General features: G+C 37.4%; 1 protein-coding gene across 8 annotated transcripts in view; it reads right to left on the reverse strand.

The window, feature by feature from the left end:
- The window catches only part of l(2)k05819 (transmembrane protein 94-like protein l(2)k05819), a 132,318-nt gene that overhangs the window by 92,892 nt on the left and 17,338 nt on the right, over positions 1 to 22,088 (reverse strand). For all 8 annotated transcript variants that reach the window (XM_083125451.1, XM_083125450.1, XM_083125452.1 and 5 more), the window contains 6 exons: positions 21,858 to 22,051; positions 19,734 to 19,988; positions 18,598 to 18,804; positions 13,820 to 13,984; positions 9,555 to 9,658; positions 6,520 to 6,650 (listed from right to left, as the gene is read on the reverse strand). In XM_083125451.1, the coding sequence (XP_082981577.1) occupies positions 6,520 to 6,650; positions 9,555 to 9,658; positions 13,820 to 13,984; positions 18,598 to 18,804; positions 19,734 to 19,988; positions 21,858 to 22,051 (1,056 nt within the window). The remainder of the gene's footprint in view (positions 1 to 6,519; positions 6,651 to 9,554; positions 9,659 to 13,819; positions 13,985 to 18,597; positions 18,805 to 19,733; positions 19,989 to 21,857; positions 22,052 to 22,088) is intronic.

Genomic DNA, 22,088 nt, shown 5'->3' on the forward strand with positions numbered 1-22,088 from the left:
TGTACAGTTAATGAGATAGTTAAGTATAAATTAGATGTAGTAGCTGTCCAGGAAGTTAGGTGGCCAGGAGAAGGGAATTGTAAAACTAAAAATTATACTTTTTTCTATAGTGGTACTGAAAATCATAATTTTGGAACAGGCTTTTTCATAAATAATATAATTATCTCGGCTCTTAAAACAGTAGAATTTATTAATGATAGGATATCATATGCAGTTTTACAGGGTAGGTGGTGTAAAATTATTTTAATAAACATACATGCTCCAACGTAAGATAAAGATGATAATACTAAAGATGATTTTTATGCAGAGTTAGAACAGGTCTTTGATAAATTTTCTCAGTATGATATGAAAATTCTGTTAGGTGACTGTAATGCACAGATTGGCAAAGAAGAGACATTTAAACCCGCAATTGGTAAAGAAAGTCTTCATGAATTAAGTAATGATGATGGTATAAGATTGATTACTTTTGCAACCTCAAAGAATTTAATTGTGAAAAGTATCCATAAATATACCTCCAGATGGTAAAACTCATAATCAGATAGATCATACTCTCATTGATAAGACAAGGCATACTAGTATAATTGACGTTCGTACACATAGAGGTGCTGACTGTGCCAGAGACCATTATTTAGTAATTGCTAAATTAAGAGAAAGACTCGCAGTGATAAATCATAAGCAACAAAATCTAAAAGTTCTAAAATTTAATACAGGAAAATTTGCTGATGAAAGAATTAAGAAAGATTACCAAATTAAAGTGTCAAATAAATTTGATGTTTTGCAGGATTTAAATGATGATGAAAATATAAATGAAACAGATGTAAATAAGAATTGGGAGCACATACGTAATGCAATAGAATCAGCAGCTAAAGAAAGTATAGGATACCATAAACCAAGAAAAAGTAAGCCATGGTTTGATAATGAATGTCATAATCTAATAGAAATAAGAAATCAGGCTAGACTTACGTGGCTAAATAACTCTGATGATACAAATCTGAGCAATTATAATAGAATAAAGGTGTAAATGAGTTTAGAAAGGGGTGGCAACTTAAAGTAAACTTGACAAAAGATAAAGACGGTGATTTTCTAGCTGAACCAAGTGATATTCTAAATAGATGGAAGAACTACTTTAATGACCTCTTAAATGTTCATGTAAGAGATAAATCAGAAGTAAATGAAGTGCACACAGCAGAACCTTTAGTTCCAGAACCTAACTTGACTGAAGTTAATGATGCTATTAAAAGGCTAAAGAATAACAAAGCAACTGGCATTGATTTAATACCAGCTGTGTTAATTAAATATGGTGGAAATTCGTTAATAAATCAAATTCATAAATTAATTTGTTTAATATGGAATAAAGAAGAAATCCCTCAACAGTGGAAAGAATCCATAATTGTTCCTGTATTTAAAAAAGGTGATAAAATGAACTGCAATAATTACCGTGGAATTTCTCTACTCTCAACAACATATAAAATATTATCTAACATTCTTTTAACAAGACTAACCCCATATGCTAATGAAATTAGAGGTGATTATCAATGTGGATTTAAACGTAACAGATCAACTACAGATCAAATTTTTCACATCAGACAGATACTTGAGTAAAAGTGGGAATATAATCAAAATGCCCATCAGCTATTCATTGATTTCAAAAAAGCATATGATTCGGTCAAGAGAGATAAATTATATAATATATTAGTAGAGTTTGGAATTCCTAAGAAGCTTGTTAGTATGATAAAAGTATGCACCAGTGAAACAGAAAGTAAAATTCGTGTGGGTATTAATGTGTCTGACAAATTTACAATTCATGATGGGTTAAAACAAGGAGATGCATTATCTCCATTGCTCTTTAATTTTGCCTTAGAATATGCTGTTAGGAAGGTAAAAGAAACTAACGAAGGACTAAAATTAAATGGTGTGACTCAGTTGTTAGTATATGCAGATGCTGTAGACTTATTAGGGGATGATATAAATACAATTAAGAATAATGCTAAAATATTTTTCAAAACTGCTAAAGAGATAGGTTTGGAAGTTAACAAAGAGAAAACTAAATATATGCTTACAGGCCGAAACCAAGTGTTAGGTAATAATCAGAATCTAATTATTGATAACAACTCGTTTGAACCAGTTTCCAAATTCAAATATTTAGGAGTAATATTAACAAATGAAAATTATATTAAAAAGGAAATAAAAAGTAGGCTTAATTCAGGAAATGCATGTTACTTCTCTCTTCATAAACTTTTGTCTTCTCGTTTAATATCTAAGAAACTAAAAGTAAAAATATACAAAACAATAATTTTGCCTGTAGTATTATATGGGTGTGAAACTTGGTCCCTTACATTGAAAGAGGAACACAAATTGAGAATATTTGAAAATAAGAGCCTTAGGAAAATATTTGGACCTACAAGGGATGAGGAGACAGGTGAGTGGAGAAGGTTACATAATTTAGAACTACATAATTTGTATTCATGTCCAGATATTATTAGAATAATTAAATCAAGAAGACTTAGGTGGGCAGGCCATGTGGCACGAATGGGAGAGGAAAGAGGAGTTCACAGGATTCTTGTTGGGAAACCTGATGGTAAGAGACCTATAGGAAGGCCAAGACGAAGATGGAGGGACAACGTTGAGATGAACCTAAAGGAAATCGGTAGAGATGGAAAAGAGTATATAGATCTTGCTCAAGATAGGGACAGATGGAAGGCCTGTGTTGCTGCAGCCATGAACCTTCGGGTTTAAGAAGGCTAGAGAGTTAGTTAGTTAGTTATGGCAAAGATTATTGCAATCACAGTTACATACATTTATGAAGGAGGCTAAATAACCAGACAAGGTCATCGGATTGGTAGAATATCAGATATCAGTACACTTCAAATTAGGGATGGCCAGATCCGGATCCTGGCGGATCCGAAATCCGGATCTGGTTGGTTCCGGATCCTAAGGATCCGGATCCTAAAATTTTTCAGATCCGGATCCGCGGATCCAGAATTTTCAGATCCGGATCCAGATCCGCAGAGCCGGAATTTTCAGATCCGGATCTGGATCCGGATCCAGAACTTTCGGATCCGGATCCAGAATTTTCGGATCCGGATCCAGAACTTTCGGATCCGGATCCAGAACTTTCGGATCCGGATCCGGTACTTTTGGATCCTGATCCGGAATTTTCGGATCCGGATCCGTTTTGGCATCCCACATGCGCTTCTTTGGAAAGTAAGAATGTGCTTATAACATATTGTTACCTGCTAATATACATATATATATAATATACATACACACATATATAGTGTGTGTGCGCGCGTGCGCGATTTGTAATTAATTAATACACTTACAAGGGAGATCTAAGTCTCCCCCTCCGATTTCCATGAAACTTGCAGGGCCCAAATGAAGAAATACGTGTTTTCTTGTTTCGGCAAAAAATTTGTTCTAGGGGGCAACCACCTCTCAAATGTCAAGATGAGGACAAATTGAAGTGGGGATCTGACCCCTGTGTTCCCCTCTGATTTCCATGAAACTTGCAGGGCCCAAATGAAGAAATACGTGTTTTCTTGTTTCAGCAAAAAATTTGTTCTAGGGGGCAACCACCTCTCAAATGTCAAGATGAGGACAAATTGAAGTGGGGATCTGACCCCTGTGTTCCCCTCCGATTTCCATGAAACTTGCAGGGCCCAAATGAAGAAATACGTATTTTCTTGTTTCGGCAAAAAATTTGTTCTAGGGGGCAACCACCTCTCAAATGTCAAGATGAGGACAAATTGAAGTGGGGATCTGACCCCTGTGTTCCCCTCCGATTTCCATGAAACTTGCAGGGCCCAAATGAAGAAATACGTGTTTTCTTGTTTCGGCAAAAAGTTGTTCTAGGGGGCAACCTCCTCTCAAATGTCAAGATGAGGACAAATTGAAGTGGGGATCTGACCCCTGTGTTCCCCTCCGATTTCCATGAAACTTGCAGGACCCAAATGAAGAAATACGTATTTTCTTGTTTCGGCAAAAAAATTGTTCTAGAGGGTAACCTCCTCTCAAATGTGTATAGAAGGGCCCAAAGGAAGAATTACGTGTTTTTTTGTTTCAGCTAAAAACTGTTTAAGGGGGCAAAATCCCCTCAAATGTCAAGATGAGGACAAATTGAAGTAAGGATCTGACCCCTGTGTCCCCCTCCGATTTTCATGAAACTTGGCAGGTGTATAGAGGGGCCCAAAGGAAGAAATACGTGTTTTTTTTTGTTTCGGCTAAAAAACTGTTTTAGGGGGGCAAAACCCGCCTCAAATGTCACGATGAGGACAAATTGACGTGAGGATCATCTGACCCCTGTATCCCCCTCCGATTCTCATGAAATTTGATAGGTGTATAGAGAGGCCGTATGCCCCTTGTTTCTTCCTATGCCATATTTACGTGGTTTCGGGGTCAGATCCCCACTTCAATTTCTCCTCATCTTGACATTTGAGGGGGGGGGAATGAAAACACATAAATGTGAGACATTCCATTCCAGGATGAAACCTTTAACACATATAACAAGATAGAAATGTTATACAAAAATTATACAATTGTTCTACAGTTACAGTTCTACAAATTAAAATAAAAAGTTCTGGATCTGGATTTCGGATCCGCTAGGATCCGGATCTGGCCATCCCTACTATACACCTGCCACGTTTCATGGAAATCGGAGGGGAACACAGGGGTCAGATCCCCACTTCAATTTGTCCTCATCTTGACATTTGAGAGGAGGTTGCCCCCTAGAACAACTTTTTGCCGAAACAAAAAAACACGTATTTCTTCATTTGGGCCCGTTTATACACACACCTGCCAAGTATCATGGAAATCGGAGGGCGACACAGGGGTCAGATCCTCTCTTCAATTTGTCCTCATCTTGACATTTGAGGGGGTTTTGCCCCCTAAAACAGTTTTTTAGCTGAAAGAAAAAAACACATATTTCTTCATTTGGGCCCGTTTATGCACACACCTGCCAAGTATCATGGAAATCGGAGGGGGACACAGGGGTCAGATCCTCTCTTCAATTTGTCCTCATCTTGACATTTGAGGGGGTTTTGCCCCCTAAAACCGTTTTTTAGCTGAAACATAAAAACACGTATTTCTTCCATTGGGCCCCACTATACACCTGCCAAGTTTTATGGAAATCGGAGGGACACAGGGGTCAGATCCTTACTTCAATTTGTCCTCATCTTGACATTTGAGGGGGTTTTGCCCCCTAAAACAGTTTTTTAGCTGAAACAAAAAAAACACGTATTTCTTCATTTGGGCCCGTTTATGCACACACCTGCCAAGTATCATGGAAATCGGAGGGGGACACAGGGGTCAGATCCTCTCTTCAATTTGTCCTCATCTTGACATTTGAGGGGGTTTTGCCCCCTAAAACTGATTTTTAGCTGAAACAAAAAAACACGTATTTCTTCCATTGGGCTCCACTATACACCTGCCAAGTATCGTGGAAATCGGAGGTTGACACAGGGGTCAGATCCTCACTTCAATTTGTCTTCATCTTGACATTTGAGGGGGTTTTGCCCCCTAAAACCGTTTTTTAGCTGAAACAAAAAAAAAAACACGTAATTCTTCCTTTGGGCACCACTATACTGCCAAGTTTCATGGAAATCGGAGGGGGACACTTAGATAACCTCCCTTGTTAGTCTTACACTTTGTAATTATTTAACACTGCATATATTATAATGTTTTATTTTAATTTGTAGAACTGTAACTGTAGAACAATTGTATAATTTTTGTATAACATTTCTATCTTGTTATATGTGTTAAAGGTTTCATCCTGGAATGGAATGTCTCACATTTATGTGTGTTTTCATTTCCAATACATTCGAATGAATACATATTCGTTTCAATGGCATTTACAAAATCACCTCTGACATGTGTGCACGAGTGTGTTAGCCGATGCGTAGCAAAGTATTGTAGGAACAACACTTGAAAAAAATTCTTGTAGAACTAACGAAAAATTTCTTTGTAATCGAAGATCATAATACCCTTTAAGGTGTGGTAATATTATAATGGGATTGAGATACGAAACTCTCGGATCCGTATCCGGATTTTCGAATCCGGATCCAGATCAGAAACTTTCGGACCCGGATCCGGATCCAAAATTTTCGGATCCGGAACTCTCGGATCCGGATCCAGATCAGAAACATTCGGATCCAGATCCAGATCCGAAACTTTCAGATCCGGATCCAGATCCGGAACTTTCGGATCCAGATCCAGATCTGGAACTTTCGGATCCGGATCCAGATCTGAAACTTTCAGACCCGGATCCGCGGATCCGGATCCAGATCCTGAACTTTCGGATCCGGATCCAGATCCGGAATTTTCGGATCCGGATCCAGATCCGTAACTTTTGGATCCGGATCCGAACGGATCCGGGTTTTTCGGATCCGGATCCGTTTGGCCATCCCTACTTCAAATCTGTACTTATCAGTATTGGCAAAAAATTCATGTCAGTCCATCTGATACAACATAAACCTCCCAAAACTTGTTTTCTGAAATTCTTTACAGACACCGGCTTGACCTTACCTTCCTCAGCTGCTTTCTTCGTGTCATCGCTAACATCTTCATCTTCCTCTTCTATTATATTTGGCTGTGTCTGTGGTCCCAGTTCAGAATTCATAGCAGAAGCAGTATATCCTCCCGCCATGCTATTTGTACTGAAACGAAACCAAACATGTCATGACTTCCAAAAGCAAGTTCACTGGTACAAACTGTGTGACTATTGCAAGAGAAAGAACAATCATTTTGCAGTGCCATAAATGGGAAAGAATAAAAATTTATTTGTATTAAATTTCGGCATGCAGACAGTGAGTGAAACATGATGGCTTAGCGACAGTTTGAACCTGAGGATCTGATATGCTACAACTAGGGCTCGAAAGTAGATGAAAAATCATATATTTTTTTTTCCTGAGCCTTGAACAGAATGCTAAACCTGATACTGTAGTAGTCCGTTTCCTTTCAATTAGAACCAAAAAACATTGTTCTTATTTTGCATTTTCTGACCTTTTTTGGCTTTTATGTAATTTTTCAGAATTACTATTCTCCATTTTGGTTGCATTTTTTATCTTTACTGAGGTTTCTCTTTTGTTCCTTCCCTGTGGTTTTGTGAATTTAAAATGCATTTGCTAGCATAACTTTCATATTTAAATTTTCTAATATGGTCTTTTTAGCAAGTGTGCCTGCCATTAATTGAAAAATATGGTCAATCTAAAAACACAATATTATTTGTAACTTAAATCTTTGACAGTGGATTAAATTATTATTTTCCTCCAGTAAACTTAAAATACTTTTCGTGAAAACTACTTTGAGGTTCCCTTGCTGACTTCTATTTTATTGCTTTAATCTGTAGTTTTAAAGTAAAATTAATCAAAACTTTAAAAAACTATACTCTACTGTATTGTGCAACACCAAATCTGAAAGCAGGTGAATGACTTATACAGAAAAACCTTGCGGGGTATTTTACATAACAGTGAAGTAAAATTAATAAAGAAAATCACATTAGCAATTAATTGCTTTTTCTTTTGTTCTGTAGTTTAAACCACCAAACAATTGGATAATTGTCGCACTGGCACATCATATAGATAACTAATGATATTGACACAGAATCTTTTGACACGGAAGATTAAATTTTGTAAGTGTGTACTTCTGAGCACTGCAGTAAATTTTCTCAAGTATAATATTTAGACTGTAATGCACAAATCAATAAAACTACAATGCAAACTTTTTCCAGACGAATCCCATATATCTCTAAATAGCCTGTAATTTAGTGCACAATTCTAGTTTTGTAATTATTTTTAATGGACATAATCAGCGGCGGCTCTAAGAGGAGAGCCGCCGTGCCATGGCTCTACCCTCAGAAAAAGAAATAGCACTTGCTTTGCCAAAATATAGTTAAATTAATACATTTACGAACGAGGAGATTCGAATCTCGTAAGGGTTCCAGCTTACGACCACCTCAATTCCTTCGCCGCATTCCCAGCTGTTCTCTCACTTGCTCTGGGCCAGCATAGTCTGGTCGGAGCACAGAGGCATGCGCGGAGGCATGAAAAAGTCTAAGCAGTTAACGAGCGAGGAGGTGGGGTGGTAGCCATAAAACAAACAGCCGTTCCAGGTCGCGTCGTAACACGACATAGTGGCAAACTTCACAGAGAAGTGACTAATCCTGACCGATTTGTAATACTCGTTGGAGAAGTAATTTGCGAGAAAGATACTTTCCTGCATACTTGGCAAGAATGAACCTAATATCTTCCCCAAATTTATATAACCTTTTAGATAGATGAGTCTAAAGAGCCATCCAGACTTTTTTGTTATCTATTTCTTCCTTAAGAAAAGATATGGGATTTTTTACTTTAATATTTGTAAAAAAAAAAACACGGAAGATCTATCAGTATAAGAATTTCACTTGGAGATATAATTCAATTTCTTGCATTGAATTCTAAAAATTGTAGATCTACAGTTCATTTAGAAGATAATCATATTTCAGTTGTTAGTAACACCGATCGTTGATGTACTGTCTGGGGTTGCAAATTATGAACAAAGGAAGCCGAGAATACCGTGATCGACTCGGTGTCTCTAATTTTTCAGTGTTTTTCTTTTTAGTGAAGTGAAAGTGTCCGATGGTGTGTGAAAGGAAGGGTATTAGTGAAGATGAGTCAGATTAGAGCATTATTACATACACCGTTTTCCAAAGTACTATATATACGATATTAAATTAAAAGTTAAACAACTTGGCTGTCCCACGCCAGATTTAACATCAATTCTATTTAAAAATATCAAAAAAATTGTAAATGTGACAGGCGTCGAAATTTTAATAGTCGCATTTATTTCCTACAAACTCTGGCCGACCTCCGCACAGCATGCTACGATGCCAGGGATTGCGGGTTCGAATCTCGGCCTGGGCATCGGTGTTCACTCATCCTTATCTTTGCGATTAGCCAAAAGTAGTACAAATGCGAAGTAAAATAAACCGATCTTAGGAACTCTGAATTTTTGTCTGCAATTTTAGTAAACAAAGTTACATTAAAATTACCTCTTTCATTAGATTTCTGACATATGCTAGCAAAAATTTTTCGATTTCTTGATCACGTTGGCACTACCCATCTTACTAGCTGCCAGCCACCACTGGACATAATCATCTAATTCATATATGCTCATTTTGTAAAGTAAATGTTTAAACATGCAGTTTCTATTAGAAAACAAAACCTATTACAATCATCTGTTTATTTACATGAATTAAGGAAGTTTCTTATACAATACATTTTGCCAAGGTCAGCATTTTAATGCTTTAATAACATGGAAACAAGGCTTAACAGTGTTACCATTACACATTTACTTTACAAAACTAGCATATATGAATTAGATGATTATGTCCATAAAATAGGCCTCCCTGATGGCGTAGTGTAATCAAGGGTTCGATACCCGTTGGAGGCACATATAGTGGTTCGGATCTTACTTTAAACTGTAGGCCCAGTCCTGATTAGCCTACCTGTGCACACAGTGGACTTATACAGTAACTTTCTCAACACTTGTCAACACATTTTACAACATGAACAGCACCTCACCTTGAAGCTTTCGACATACGACTTGAGCTCCTGAGGAAAAACACCTTTTCAGCTGTAGGATTTGGCCAGGACAAGATACCCTTCTTATCAACACAACACAGGGCCTGCAGAGAAGACATGAAAAGTTTTTGAGTCAATAACATTGCAGTAAATTGTTATATGTACACAAAATATATAAATCAAATCATCCTCAATTACATGCAGAATTGTAGTTATTAACACAATATGCTACTATAGAATCAGTATAGTGCTTAATACTATGGATGAGACAGCTTAACAGGCACTATTAGTATTGACCGATATAGGGACAACAGTGGTGAGGTAAAGTTCCAAGTGCATATAGCAAAGTGTCATAAAGAGACATTTAGGGGATGTGGGGGTAGGGCTCCACACAATCTCAATCTCAGCCATGTTGGAAGTGATGTGAGGAACACCATGCTCTGGCCACCTTTACCCCAGAGGTACCCATTGATTTGAGGCTGGGTGAACACTAGAAGCGCTTTATGTGAGGACAAGGTTGGAAAAATTCCAAACTTAGATCACCCACCCCAGGAACAAACCAGGGTATCCCATGTGGCAGTCAGACACCCTACCGACTAAACTAAAGTGGCTTTTTTGATATGGATATCAGTGCATCACTAAAATTACTGAAAATCTTACCAATTTAATACTTCTGTAAATAGCCTGTGACATAGAATAAGTAAAGTTCTGCCATATTGTTATTTAGGGTGTCTACCAAAATAACAAATGCAAAATTCTTGGACATTTTCTTGACCAGTCTTCATTATTTATTCGACCCCTAGTTAGGAAAAGTTGGAAATTAGCAATTAAGGAAATAAATATTTTTTATTTAATGAAAAATTCCTACCAAAAGGTTGGTTATGGAGAAAACTGAAGTTGTAGTTTAACAATAGAATTAGACTTGCTTTATATATAAATGCATGTAATAATTAATGTCCCCTTCCCTATAGTGGACTACATTTCGCAGTCTAGGGAGGCTCTAGTCTGGACTAACGAATCTTCTGTGGGGATCATGTTGTTGTCCCCATGTTCATGCATCTCATCTTAACACCATTCATTCTCATCTTCACAATTAGCCAAAAGGGGCAGAAAAGCAAAGTAAAAAATAAACAAAATCAATCAATCATTGTGATAGCAAAAATTTTTAACCACTAGTATAATGTCTTGACTATTTCTTGACTTCCTGACCTATTTGTTGATTTCTTTACTTTCTCTTGACTTTCATGACGACCTTGAATGGTAGACACCCTGTCATTACTTTCATGAACATGAAGATATAATTCTTCCAGCATGTTTCTTCTAAAATCAATGTCATACAAGAGGTTTCTTTTTCGAAGGTCAAATCTACTTGGTAACAACTGTATTAACTAAGAAGGTGAATGATTCATTGGGGTTCTTCAGGAAATATTTGCAATTTTGCACAAGATCAGTAGAATATGAGTACTTCTACAGAATGAATATCAGTACTATATTGTTATTGGAATACAAAATTCAATAAACATTGTGCCAATTAATTTTATTGACTGTCTTCTTCCACAAATCAACTTCTTTAGATACAATATGGTGCATTCAATTCTCAGGTCAAGTCATGGATATTTGTGTTAGTTCTCCACTCCATTTCATTATAAAAAATTCAACCATAAAATTACAATATCAAAATAACAAAATAAATAAACATTACAGAGATTGATTGAATTTGAAATTTTGGGTGCATCAGCACTTAGGCTATTTTGAACCCATCACATTATGCAGTGTCCAACCCCTTACCATAACTAAAATATAACTTATATAAAATAACTATAATATCGGAGCAGTATAAAGTATATTCAGATTCGAAAGGGACCTACAGTGGAGTCGCCGTACTAACCGGTGTGCAATCACAGCGCAGGATGGTTATTTTGACAAAATTCTGTTTCCCCACTGGCTGCTTTGTGAAGGGGGAATTTTAACGTTGTCAGGTTCTTGCAAAAGTGGTTGGCCTAATTGGCTGTTTGACCATGAGTTCCTTCGCAGGTAAACGTGCCAACACAGGATCACTGCCATAAAGGCGGTCTTCACACTGGTTCCTGGCCTGATGAAACTGTAATAGGGTTGGGTTAAAAGCTAAGGCTGTAATGGGGCACTCAGGACACATAAGGACAAAACACAGGACAACACACTCACAGTTATACAGGGAATTATACTGGCCGTAGGTCCAGATGCCCGAGCCTCGTTAGTCTGCAAAATGCAGTCCAGGGTGTACTATGTGGAAGTGCATTTTGGAGTACTACGTGGAAGGGCCACCCCTTACATCCAAAAGATCACAGAGAATTTTGTAATGTACATGCAAAGTTTTAAAGTGGTACTGCCCCAGTACAGTATAGTATCTCGTTTCTAAAATTGGAACAATGTTTTAATGTAATTAGTGGTATTACAGAGGATCATACGTGATTCCTTCATTACTTTACCAACAACAGAAAAAGATGTCACATCCGAAAGCATCAGAAATTAGTCTATCAATACATTTATTCATACTTCCATAGAATGTACAATAGTAGTAACTTCCCATTTCTCTTTTTCACTTGTCTACGGTGTTCTCCAATTAAACACAATGATGAAGATGAATGATGAATTGATGAAATGGATGCCTTACCCAGAATTTGAACCAAGGACCTCTAGTGTTATGGAGCAATAAGCAAACCATTCCGCTACAGATGCTAACAATTATAAGTACTGAACACCATTCATGTAATTCCTTCTAAGTACAATACAATACACTATACATATGCACAATAAAGATTTTTTTCTCTTATATTGAGTTATTGCTTACTTTCAAATTACATTCTTATGAAATTAGGATAATATACATACTTTTCTTGCATTTCATTTATGCACCTTAAAAAAAGATTATCTTTTCACTGAGTTTCCAGTTTCATCCAATTCTTAACACAGGTCCAAAATGAAATATTATTTACGTTTCAGAGTATTTCTAAGGTGGTTTAAATCAGTGGTTCTCAGCTGCCAGGCTGAAAGGTTCTCCTGAAATTTGTCATCTCAGTTCATGCAGCAATTTTTATTCAACAAATATTTTATTCATAATTGGAAATTGGGAAAAGAGACACGGTAGTATATAAATATGAAGAAACTAGTACTTACTTTATCCGCAAAACTGTTCTTTCTTCTTTGTTCTATTAATTTCAGTGGCCAAAAAAGAAAAAAAAACAGTTTCGCGGATAAAGTGAGTACTAGTTTCTCCATATTTAAATATTTTATAGTGGAAATATTCTGACTAATTAGAATTTTTTAATGTTCAAAATGCAATATGGTAATGAATATTAACATGAAATTAATTTAATATTGACCTGACGAGACTACAAGATTTCATTACATCCAGTGGTTGACAACCAATTTAAACCAAATTTTAAATTTGCCAACAAGCCTAGACACATTCAAATTATTGCTCTGCATGATTATACCATAATTTATTTATTAATATTTAATTTCAAGAGTATATACTAAGTCATATATAAAGTGCAAAAAAATTATAAGATATTTACAAGCAAAATTGTTGTGATCAGGGCATCGACTTTTTAACCCTCCGTTGCTCGTGCGGCATCTACGAGATGCCAGAGTGTCTATCAGTAACAATAACTTCTGAAACAAGGTAGCTCGGGTATTCCCTGGCCCGGTACCTTTCTGGTATGAGCAAATGATTATTCAGAACCAGCTACGACAGTTCAAGTTTGTGCGGTGAGAAGTTATTAGATGCCACGCGAGGATTCGTGTTACAAAATCGTACATACAACATCTGTTATAAAACAAGAGTTCATTTGTGCCCAAAACAAATAAAGTGTTTTATCAAACTAACAAGTAAATTTTTGTTGTGTATTGCTCGAGTTTTGTATTTTTTATTAAAGATGTAGGTTTTGTATTTTTTTAATAAATATATTGGTTTGAAAAACAATTATGTTCACGCTTCGATTCATCTGAATCACAATAATCCTCAAAAAAATATGTTTTCAATGCAGGTCTTTGCGTGAGTCTGTCAGACGGCACGCGATCATCGGCGTTAGGAAAATTGGCACGAGTAAGGGAGGGTTAAACAGAATTTACCAAGCTAAGGTCTCACAAATGTTGACAACCACTGTTTGAAGTGACAAGTTTGGTAAAATAGATGGCAACTTACAAATTTGTTTGACGAACTGAACAAAAAATGTGTTATCAGCAAGCATTTACCGCAACAAATTCAATTAAAGGACACTTACGGTGACTGATCCAAGGACGTGGACAATATTCGCCGAACGACACAGCATTTCCCCTCGTCCAAATAGATCATCCCAGAAATTCTGTTGCATTTCTTTCCACTTCATTTTCAATGCTGGCCTCATAGGTTCTGGCAAGTCGGCATCTTCAAATGGATCAACAGACATCTGTACAGAGGAACAATAAATTCTTATTCTGGGGCTTCCAATATTATGAAGATGGATTAAGTTGCAAAATCATCTGTATGTCATGTTTTTACCATGATATACATTTGAAATGATTTCTATAGTAACGCTGCTACCTATGGACATGGCCATTCTAATTTAGATTTTTCTTCAAAATTTGTTATTTTTCATTGCAATTCAGTGTTATTTTTTTGCAGTTTAATGCAAAATTGATTAAATGTTTACACTAAAATGTTAAGTTCAGACAGTTCATGAAGTGCATAACAACAAAGTAGGTTTAAGGGTTAATTCTGTGAGAAATGAACAGATATAGATATGTACTCTATTGATCAGAATATGAGCTGAATAAATATCACACAACACAATTATATTTAAATTTTTGCTGTCACAAATTAAGATTTGCTGTTTTCTATAATCCACTTTTCAGTTCTGTGGTGTGTACATTAATTGAGGAGGCAAATGAACCATTTATTTTCTTCATGGATCATCTGGAATTGTATATTGTATCAGTAGAATGTCGGTTGTTGGAAACAATACATTTTATATCATAAATTTATCAGTACTGGCAAAAATTTCATATCAGTTCACTGTCTCATTCAAATAACAAAAATAATTCAAGAATAAAATTAGTTCCAGGTTTTTGTGCAAGATAAATACCTTTTCAAACTGTATTACAGCACACAAAATAAATTTCAAACACATCTCAAACACATCATATATACGACCCTTCTCGATGACATAGTTGTAATGTCATTGCATTGTAATCAAGGGGTCCCAGGTTCGATACCCATTAGAAGCACATTGCACAGTGGTTTGGATTCACTTTAAACTCTAGATCACTGCACCCTTAGTGTTTCAAAATTTTTCCATGGTGCCTAAGTCAGAATGTGGCACTATCTAACACTTGCAATGATCAGTTAGTGTGGTTAAGTTGCTTGCCTTAAGTTAAATAATAAACACATATTTCAAATTCAGTACATGTAGAAAGTACTAAATAAGCACATATTTGTGGAATAAGTGTCATTTCAGTAAACATATTGGAACATTTCGCAGTGCCCCTGTAAGCCAGCCATGGCACCCCAGGGTGCTGCAGTGCACACTTTGGGAACCACACTATACAGTTTCAATTACTCTATCTGTGCATGAAGTAGACTTAAACAAAAACTGAAACAAACAAATATCATACAAACAGAATGCTTCTGACAAACAGTGTATTGCAAAATAAGCATATATAGTCAAACCCCAATTTTACGTTTTTCAGGGGCCACGTAAATAAAAAACGTAAAATCCAGGAAAGGTAAAAAGCGGGAAAGCATAAGAGAGGGGCGAAACTCAAGTGTCAGTAAGAAATGACTACACAATCGACTCTTTAGGGGGTATAATATATATATATTATATTGTCTAAGGACAAAAGCAAGACATGCTGTGAAAGTCAATAACGGATTAACAAGACCCACTTTTGAACGTAGGAACTGTGGATGACTGCTTCTAACTGCTGCCTATTAGGTTCACTTTATGCATCTGATCGTGTGAGATCTCCGTTTGGCGTTTACTCTGTAAATTGTTAATTAGTTGCTATTTTTAGAAGTCCCGGGTAATTGGAGGGGGGGATCATTTATAGCTGGACGCCAAGCATCTTTGTATACTGTAATCAAAGTGTCCTGAAGATGTGCAGAATGGATCAGATTCCACTTTGAGCTGCATATGTATCCATACTCATGTTTCCTAATCGTCAAAACAAAACAAATTCAGAAGGAGATTCAAAACAATGCCGTTTTTCTTCCCCTCAGAGTGGATGAGTCATACCTCTGACGAAATATTTGGCATTGGTTGCCAGCTGCCTGTTGCTTGCAGACACCCCTCCCACTGATTTGTATTGCAAGGGAGGGGAGGGGGGAGACCCGACAAACAGGAGGTGGAGAGGCGCTGAACAAGTCTTATCAGAAGTGTGCTTATTCCCGGCCAAGTTGCAGGAAGAAAGAAGGAAGGAGGGGGGAGCTTGAAGCTCTCCCATGTTGTCATGTCAAACCTTTAGACATATGAGCAAGATTTCCGATGTGGGGCATTCAAGAATGATAAAGGGGCTGAATATTTCAATTACTGCATAGCTCTGCACATGCCAGAGTAATGAGCTCATGTGGAGGAAGATGGGCATCTTTTTTTTTTGCACTTGCAGTACGCTATGTTTGTTGAATGCGCATATTCAGGTTGAACAGCAACTGCGTAATTTTAGATGCCAGAGGAAAGTGTTTTCGCCTTTATGTTAATTGGTTAAGATGTCTCCTGTAAGGGTGCTTACTTCCACACGAGCAAGAAAATCGGGGCAGAATACTTGGCAGTTTTCAGTAATTACAAGGCTAGTGATTTGGAATGGACAATATCGGACATTTGATATCACGAGAGAGACACAGACAGACAGACCTACCTAAGCTACCTACCTACATCTCTAATCTCTATCTCTCTCTCTCTCTCTCTCTCAAAAGAAAATATCATCACAGACGATAAAATACTATATTTCTTCAATATTGTGATATCGGCGATATATTGTCTCCACGATATATATTGCCAAATATCGTGATGATATATCGCTGACATGATATATATCGCTAAAATATAGTGACGATATATTGCCAACATGATATATATTGCCAAAATATTGTGATGATATATCGCCGACATGATATATATCGCTAAAATATTGTGATGATATATCACCAACATGATATATATATCACGAAACTATCGTGATGATATATCGCCCAACACTACTAGTGATGATACCATAGGAGGCATGAGAAAGCAAAATCCCTGCAAATGAGAAAAAGGTGAAGGTAAAGTTTCCCATGCACTTTTACAAAACAAGTCCCCCACCTCTCTTTTTCATTCCCGTCAACTAGGAAGAATTCAGTAAATGTGTGGGCAGAGAAGCAAATAGTGATCGAGTCTCGTTGTCAATTTTCCACTTACGTTTTTGTGGAGGGGAAGGGCGAACAAAGACACCTCAGTCATACACAATGTGTCCAAACTCTAGGGAAGGCAGCATTTAGAGAGAATCGGTTTGGCAACAGTGCGCTTGTTGTCTGAACCTGCGGCAAGATCGGCACATTTCATCTTCACGGGGAATGCAAGAAGTGCCCTTTTCCCTTCCTGTCCCTCAAGGGAGGTATGACAAATGCAAGTTGTACCCTGCCTTCCCCCCTCCCCCGTCTTCCACTGACCATGCCTCTTCACTCCCTCCTCTCGCACGAAAGCCTAACATCTGGAAGTTCAAGGTTGCATCGTGAATGAAACAGCTGCAAAAGCAAGAAAGAGGAGGGAGAAGTCGCGTAGTCAACAGAACAGGTTTCTGCCAAATTTTAACACATCGTCACGGCTCGGAAAACATATAAAGCGGGAAACGGGAGTTAGAGCGAACGTAAAATCGAGGTCAACGTCCTATTATGGCCTTGTGCTGGGGCCTGACTGGATGAACGTATTAAGTGAGAAAACGTATAATGCGGGAACGTAAGATCGGAGTTTCACTGTATCTAAAAGCCTATATCTTTAACGAAGCTTGTGTAAAGCAAGTTACTGAGTTATAATTATTATTATCAGGAAAAAAAAAAAAGAGTGCTCTCCTGTGCTTTGCACGATGCCATGAAGACGTAAAGGGGATGTGGAGTTAGGGACCCACATTTTCTTGATCATGGCTGAAGGTGGGGGTGATGTGATCAGCACCATGCCCCTGGTTGCCTTTACCCCCACAGTTTCCTCCAGGTACCCCACTTTATACAATGCTGGGTGGGCGATGGAGCCTCTTGAAGAGGTGAAAAAAATCCTGTTTGTTCCCCACAGGGGATTGAACCTGAGTCTCTCGCATGGTAGTCAGATGCTCTAACAACTGAGCTACCACGGCTCACATTATTATCAGTAGAAAAGAACATATTCTAGCCTTTCAGATATTCTTAATTGGGACTCATTGATCAATTAGATGCTTTTCCCTGAGATTTGCGTGAGATTTTTATTCTTTTCAAAATCTCTGAGATTTTCAGGTTCTCCAGCTGCAGTAGCCATCACACTGAAAATGATCACAGATAAGTATGTAATTGATTCCAATATATATTAATCTCAATTCTGTTTGTAAAAATAATAAAGGGGGGAGGGGGGAGAGGAACCCCCAAAAAATGCTACCCTCTACCTATATACATTCGGAGGTATGTACTATTGTCCCGGTGCCCTAAATTATACTGGAACATCAGTGACGCGAAATATTTACCAGATTCCTCCGTTTATCTTTGTTCTTTATTTGTAATTATTATTATTATTATTATTATTATATTTTCTTTACATATAGATATGATTTAATATCATACTAGAAAATGAACCAATGATTATTCGGAGACCAGAATAATCATTGGTTTACATATAACAGTGTAAGTATCTTTAAAATGTTATTGTGTTAGATATACAATTAATGATTTTAGGATCTTAAATTTAGAGAGAAAGGTTAGTAATCGGAGGGTTAAATACTAATGTAAAGTGTATGAAATGGTATTTTAAAAAAATAAAGGTTAGGGATTTAATATATATATTAATCGATCACGTAACATACATACCTGAAACTCTCTGACAGAATGAAATAGGGCTTGGATCCAAGCAAATCCAGCACAATTGAGCAACAGCCATGCAAAAGGAAACATGATTGGCAGTAGTGAAAGTGACACAGTTGCTGGCTGCAGAAGGAACATTTCAGTCCAGTGACCGGCTCCCACCCATTTGGACAGGTACAAGTATCGGAGTAAATTCACCAAAACAACACACACCTGAAGGACATAATAATGATTATTGTTACACAAAGTACACGATAGGTTGCTTCCCAATCTGAAATTAAAAATAACATTTTACAATATATTTAATAGGGTTCAGCTCCTATCACTTTGAATGCAAATTTGGAAGTAAAAGAGTTACTAGTAATGCAGTTGCAAGTAACAGTTACTTTATAAATGGGTAGTTGTAATTGTAGCTCAGTAATTTTTTTTAAGGTTACTTCTACGACTGTACTTAACAAAATATTATTTTGCTGATAAAAATAGATATAGCATTTTTAATTTTCATTAGGACTGAGCGGAGGTGCAGTTATTGGCTGAAATTTATTCACAGTGGCGATGGTCTCTTAATGCTAAGCCTTGTGGGCCTTTTCGATGGTGCAATGGTAGCATCGTTGCCTTGTAATCAAGGGATCCTGGGTTCGATACCGGTGGAGGCAAATGGCACAGTGGTTCGGATCCCACTTTAAACAGTAGGTCCAGTCCCGATTAGCCTTACTGTGCATAAAGTGGACTTAAAACACCAACTCAAAAGCTAAGCTTTGCCTACCATAGGATAGTAAACTGTCCTTGCCCCCTTCAAGTTTTGAAACCCAATCCTTGCTACTGCCAATACCAATATTATTCCAGAATATCGTATTTCACAGAGTCTGCAAAAAATGCTGGATGACACTTTCACATAATCTAGTCACGCTAATGCCTATCAATCAAGGGTCTCAACTTACTTACATTTCATGCATACAACATGCTCTACCGATTACATCTTCTCTGTAATAAAGTAAGTTTAACACAACTTAGAGTTACTTCTTAAATGAACAACTTGCTTTCTCAGCAAAGTAACAGTAACTGTTACTCATTCACTAAAGCCAGTACCAATTCTCTGCTGATGCCAATGTCAACAGTTGAACATACTTTAAAGTACTCACCACTGTTGCAGGAAGAGCCACCTGTTCTATGCACTTGATCATGAGCAAGTATCTTTCTTTGTTGTAGTAAGTGACGGGACGACCAAGGGCCTCGTCCAAAGCCAGCCTGAGATTGGTCAGGTAAGGAGTCTCCTGCAAAGCATACTTCTTGTTCTTCAACGGAGTCCTCGACTTAGGTACACTGAACACTTCGTTGACTGTTTGCAATGGAGGAGCGTACACTTCTCTTGCATGTAGCGTTGGGGCATCTCTGTCCTGCAACAAGTTCAAGATTATTCAGTACATTTATTGTGATGATCTCATGGATATTGTAATGACCTCGTTAGTGTGGGATACGATTTGATGCTGTGTGAGAGAATGCGTAAGTAATTAAATATATATGTAAAGCCCCACGATGAAACAAGATGTACAAACTATTGGTCTCCAGATGGATGAGACTCATAGTACAAAAAGCGGTGTTGCCACATGCCTGATTTTTGCCGTCGTAAATGACACCTTCTGCTGTCAACATGCACCCTTTGCTTGCAGTTCAGGGAAAGGCAGCAAATCAGGAAAAATTCATTACCTAAGCAGTGGCAGCCATAAGGCTTAAATAAGCCTTGGATGCCAAACTGTTGCTCCAAAGCATAAAGCATAAGTTTGGCATTGCAGTACACATATAAGAATTTCACATCACCATGGTAACATAAGCCTGATTGGTTCAAGGGTTTATGTGACCCTCCCTGTTTGGTTTGAGTTGCTGTTTTAAGTCCACTTTATGCACAGTAAGGCTAATCGGGACTGGACTTACAGTTTAAAGTGGGATCCGAACCACTTGTGCCTCCACCGGGTATCGAATTCGGGACCCCTTGATTGCAAGGCAATGACCCTCCCTGTGTTCTGATGCAAAAGGCAAAAATAGAATTTCATGTTGGTTCTCTGGTTATGTGGGCTTTATATACATGTATATATATATATATATCTGTCTGTGTGAGTGAGAGAGTGAATAAGTGAATGAGTGAGAGAGAGGGAGCATGGTGCAAAGCATACATCCCAGTTCTAAGCTCTGCCAGAACTGCCTACAAAGCGAAGAGAGAAGAAAGCAACAATTACAAGTCACGATATGGCCATCGCAATCGCCTGACTTGAATCCTATCAACCTTCTCTGGGATGAACTTCACTGAAACATGAAGAACTCCACAATGGGGTACTCACCACTACTAATCAGCTCTATTAAACCTTGTTCGATGCTTGAAACACTATTTCCAGTGAAACACTGCAAAAGATTATTTGACAAATGCTGAGGTTTTCTTAGTCAAGACAAGGGGAAGATAAAGTTATTATTGTCTTGTAATTATTTTATTGCCAAATATGACTGATGTAGTTTGCAATGATGAACAAAAACTACATTTTAGCTTACGTACAAACAGCAGCTTGTTTCAGTCTGTTCACAAACTTTTTGCACAGGCAAGTGGGGGAAGGGGGAGGGAAAAAATAGAAAGTGAGTGTGTGGGTGAGTCAAGAGTGAGTGAATGAATACATGCATGCAAATTCCATCACCAATACTAGATGATACTCCTCTGAAGTCTACTTACTTTACGAGGCATGTAAATGTCAACCAATGCATTTGAAGAGTCCAAATAACCTTGCAAAATGCACAATGCTAAATTTTTATTAATTCTTCACAAAAATAGTGCAACAAAAGTGGATTTCTTGATTATATAACAGTCAATTTAACATTTTGATTATCGCAAATGAAAATTTATGAATATTTTGACACAAAGCTCTGATTAATATGGAATAATACTGGGTGAGCCACGAATAAGTAGCCGGCTCAGCAGCACCAGCATTTATTATTCATTTAAATGAGAACCATTTCCAGCTTTTCTTATGACAAGTGAGTATGTTACCAAACCTTTAAGGGGGAAAATATGGTATTAACTGTAATAATGGTAATAATAAAGTATTAGTTACACATTTTCCACTTGCTCGTTGTTTCAGTCTGGGGCTACTTTTTCGTGGACCACCCTGTAATGTTATCATATTCTAAGAAGTGTTGGTTCAAACCTTATTTTCTAAAATTCTCAAATCTTCATTTGTGTCAGGACATATTAGTACAAGTTGTATTCGCTAACAGCACTTTACCTCCAATGGTACACAGTAGCCTGGTGCCTGTTGACCTGGTCTGACAACAATGACATCTCCCTTCACCAACAATGCCCAGGGTAAATTTACCAGGTGGCCATCTCTGTATGTCCACTGCAACGTAATGCACGGTGAGTACGGAGAACAAAGATGGGGATAGTTCTCCGGTTTCCACTGGCATAAGTCTATGCTACCTATCAAAATCATAAAACAAGTCAGTGAAAAGATACA

Source organism: Lepisma saccharinum, chromosome 7, assembly GCF_977018435.1.
Source record: "Lepisma saccharinum chromosome 7, izLepSacc3.1, whole genome shotgun sequence".
Taxonomy (NCBI): Eukaryota; Metazoa; Arthropoda; class Insecta; order Zygentoma; family Lepismatidae; genus Lepisma; species Lepisma saccharinum.